The 2500-nt window shown below is 42.6% G+C and overlaps 1 protein-coding gene across 1 annotated transcript in view; it reads right to left on the bottom strand.

Annotated features, from left to right (window-relative positions):
* Window positions 1-2500, bottom strand: part of LOC135094882 (nephrin-like) — a 77290-nt gene that overhangs the window by 38321 nt on the left and 36469 nt on the right. Inside the window, 1 exon segment of the mRNA XM_063995357.1 lies at window positions 320-565. Within this exon segment, the coding sequence (XP_063851427.1) occupies window positions 320-407 (88 nt within the window). The 5' untranslated portion in view covers window positions 408-565.

Below are 2500 nucleotides of genomic sequence, written 5' to 3'. Positions count from 1 at the left end.
TGACCCCCCTCTCCCTGTCCCCCTTCACCTGTTCCCCTTCACCTGTCTCCTTTCATCTATCTCCTCACACTTCTTTCCCCTCTCACCTGTTCCTCTCTCTCTCTCATAACACGTCATAACAACAACAACAACAACAATAATAATAATAATAATAATAATAATAATAATAATAATAATGTTTACCTGATAGAATTCAAGAGAGAAAAGATGTTTAGCTGAAATTTAAAAAGATAAGCACATGATTATGATAATACTGCTGCAGGAGGAGGCGGAGGAGGAGGAGGAGGAGGAGGAGGACAAGGGAAACACTCACTCTTACCTTGGCGGGGGGAGGAGGGGGCCACGAGCAGCCACCAGGTGAAGAGGACAAACAGACGGGCGAGTGATACAGGAGAGTTGACCTGCATTCTTTAAAAACTTTCCCTTTTTCAGTCTTTCTCTCAAATCCTCAGTTTCCTCCCTCACTCCTACGTGTCCTTCGCTCCTGCACGCCCGCACATCCCTGGGGCGCCCGTGTCTGTGTTACCTTCAGTTCACGCCAGGATCCTTCAAGTCGCGCGGTAGTCTGTTAAAGTTTGGGGATAAATAAATTAGTTAGCCTTGAAAGTCTTCCGTTTTCTTTGTGTGGTTCAATAAATTAACCCCTAGTATAGTAAGTCTCTCCCTCTCTCTTACTCTCCCACCCTCTCCCAGCCTCCCCCAGCACCCATCTCTGTCTCCCCCTCTCCCTCTCTACTGCACCCCCGTTTTTCTTTCCTCATTCAATTTCCACAGCAATAGGTCAGTTTATCCTCATTTCCCGTTTTCTTTCATCTTGTTTGTTTTTTCCTATTTTTTCCCCGGTCTTGTTTCCCGATTCGTTTAAATTATGGACAAGATGTGGTTTGTCTTATTTAAAGGTGGGGGGGGGCAGATGAAGGGGGCGGGGGAGAGAGGGGAGAGGGGGAAGAGGGAACGTTGGGGAGGGGGAGAGAAGGGATGCAATTGGAATGGGATGGGAGGAGAGGGTAGAGGGGAGGGGATAGTAATGGAGAGAATGTGGCCAGAATGGGGGGTGGGGAGGGATGGGGAGAAAGGGAGGGGGGAGGGGGAGTGATAGGGAAGGAGGAGAAAGAGGGAAAATGAAGGAGAGGAAAAATAGGGGAAAAACACAGGAAAAGATGAAAAAAAGAAAGAAAAGAGAGGAGAAAGAGGAAAAAGACGAGGAAAAGAGGGGAAACTGAGAGGAAAACAGGAAAAAAACAGGAGGAAAATATTCTATACATTGTCTTTGGTGCTGTTAACTTTCACATATCGAAAAAAAGGAGAATGATTACGACGATAAGGTTAGGTTAGGTTAGGTTAGGTTAGGTTAGGTTAGGTTAGGTTAGATCAGGTTAGGTTAGGTTAGGTTAGGTTAGGTTAGGTTAGATCAGGTTAGGTTAGGTCAGGTCAGGTTAGGTTAGGTTAGGTTAGGTTAGGTTAGGTTAAGTTAGGTTAGGTTACGTTAAGTTAGGTCAGGTTAGGTTAGGTTAAGTTAGGTCAAGTTAGGTTAAGTTAGGTTAGGTCAGGTTAAGTTAGGTTAAGTTAGATTAGGTTAGGTTAGATTAGGTTAGGTTAGGTTAGGTTAGGTTAGATCAGGTTAGGTTAGGTCAGGTCAGGTTAGGTTAGGTTAAGTTAGGTTAGGTTAGGTTAGGTTAAGTTAGGTTAGGTTACGTTAAGTTAGGTTAGGTTAGGTTAGGTTAAGTTAGGTTAGGTTAGGTTAAGTTAGGTTAGGTTAAGTTATGTTATGTTAGGTTAGGTTAGGTTAGGTTAGGTTAGGTTAAGTTAGGTTAGGTTACGTTAAGTTAGGTTAGGTTAGGTTAGGTTAGGTTAAGTTAGGTTAGGTTAGGTTAAGTTAGGTTAGGTTAAGTTATGTTAGGTTAGGTTAGGTTAAGTTATGTTAGGTTAGGTTAGGTTAGGTTAGGTTAAGTTAGGTTAGGTTAGGTTAGGTTACGTTAAGTTAGGTTAGGTTAGGTTAGGTTAGGTTAAGTTAGGTTAGGTTAGGTTAAGTTAGGTTAGGTTAGGTTAGGTTAGGTTAAGTTAGGTTAGGTTACGTTAAGTTAGGTTAGGTTATGTTACGTTAGGTTAGGTTGGGTTAGGTTAGGTTAGGTTAGGTTAGGTTAGGTTAGGTTAGGTTAGGTTAGGTTACGTTAAGTTAGGTTAGGTTATGTTATGTTATGTTAGGTTGGGTTAGGTTAGGTTAATAATTAATTGCAACACACTACAGTTACTTGACAAATCAGGCAAATAAACAAGAGATAAGAGAACATAGCCTTCCCTTCATCTGTTTCTTCTAATGGGCCAGTTACCTTTAATTAATTACCGTGGGAAATTGAGGAGGAATGAGTGTGTGTGTGTGTGTGTGTGTGTGTGTGTGTGTGTGTGTGTGTGTGTGTGTGTGTGTGTGTGTGTGTGTGTGTGTGTGTGTGTGTGTGTGTGTGTGTGTGTGTGTGTGTGTGTGTGTGTGTGTCTCATATTC

The sequence above is a fragment of the Scylla paramamosain genome, chromosome 47, assembly GCF_035594125.1.
Source record: "Scylla paramamosain isolate STU-SP2022 chromosome 47, ASM3559412v1, whole genome shotgun sequence".
In the NCBI taxonomy this organism is placed as follows: Eukaryota; Metazoa; Arthropoda; class Malacostraca; order Decapoda; family Portunidae; genus Scylla; species Scylla paramamosain.
The sequence above is the reverse complement of the archived record's forward strand: the minus strand, read 5'-3'. Positions and strand labels throughout refer to the sequence as shown.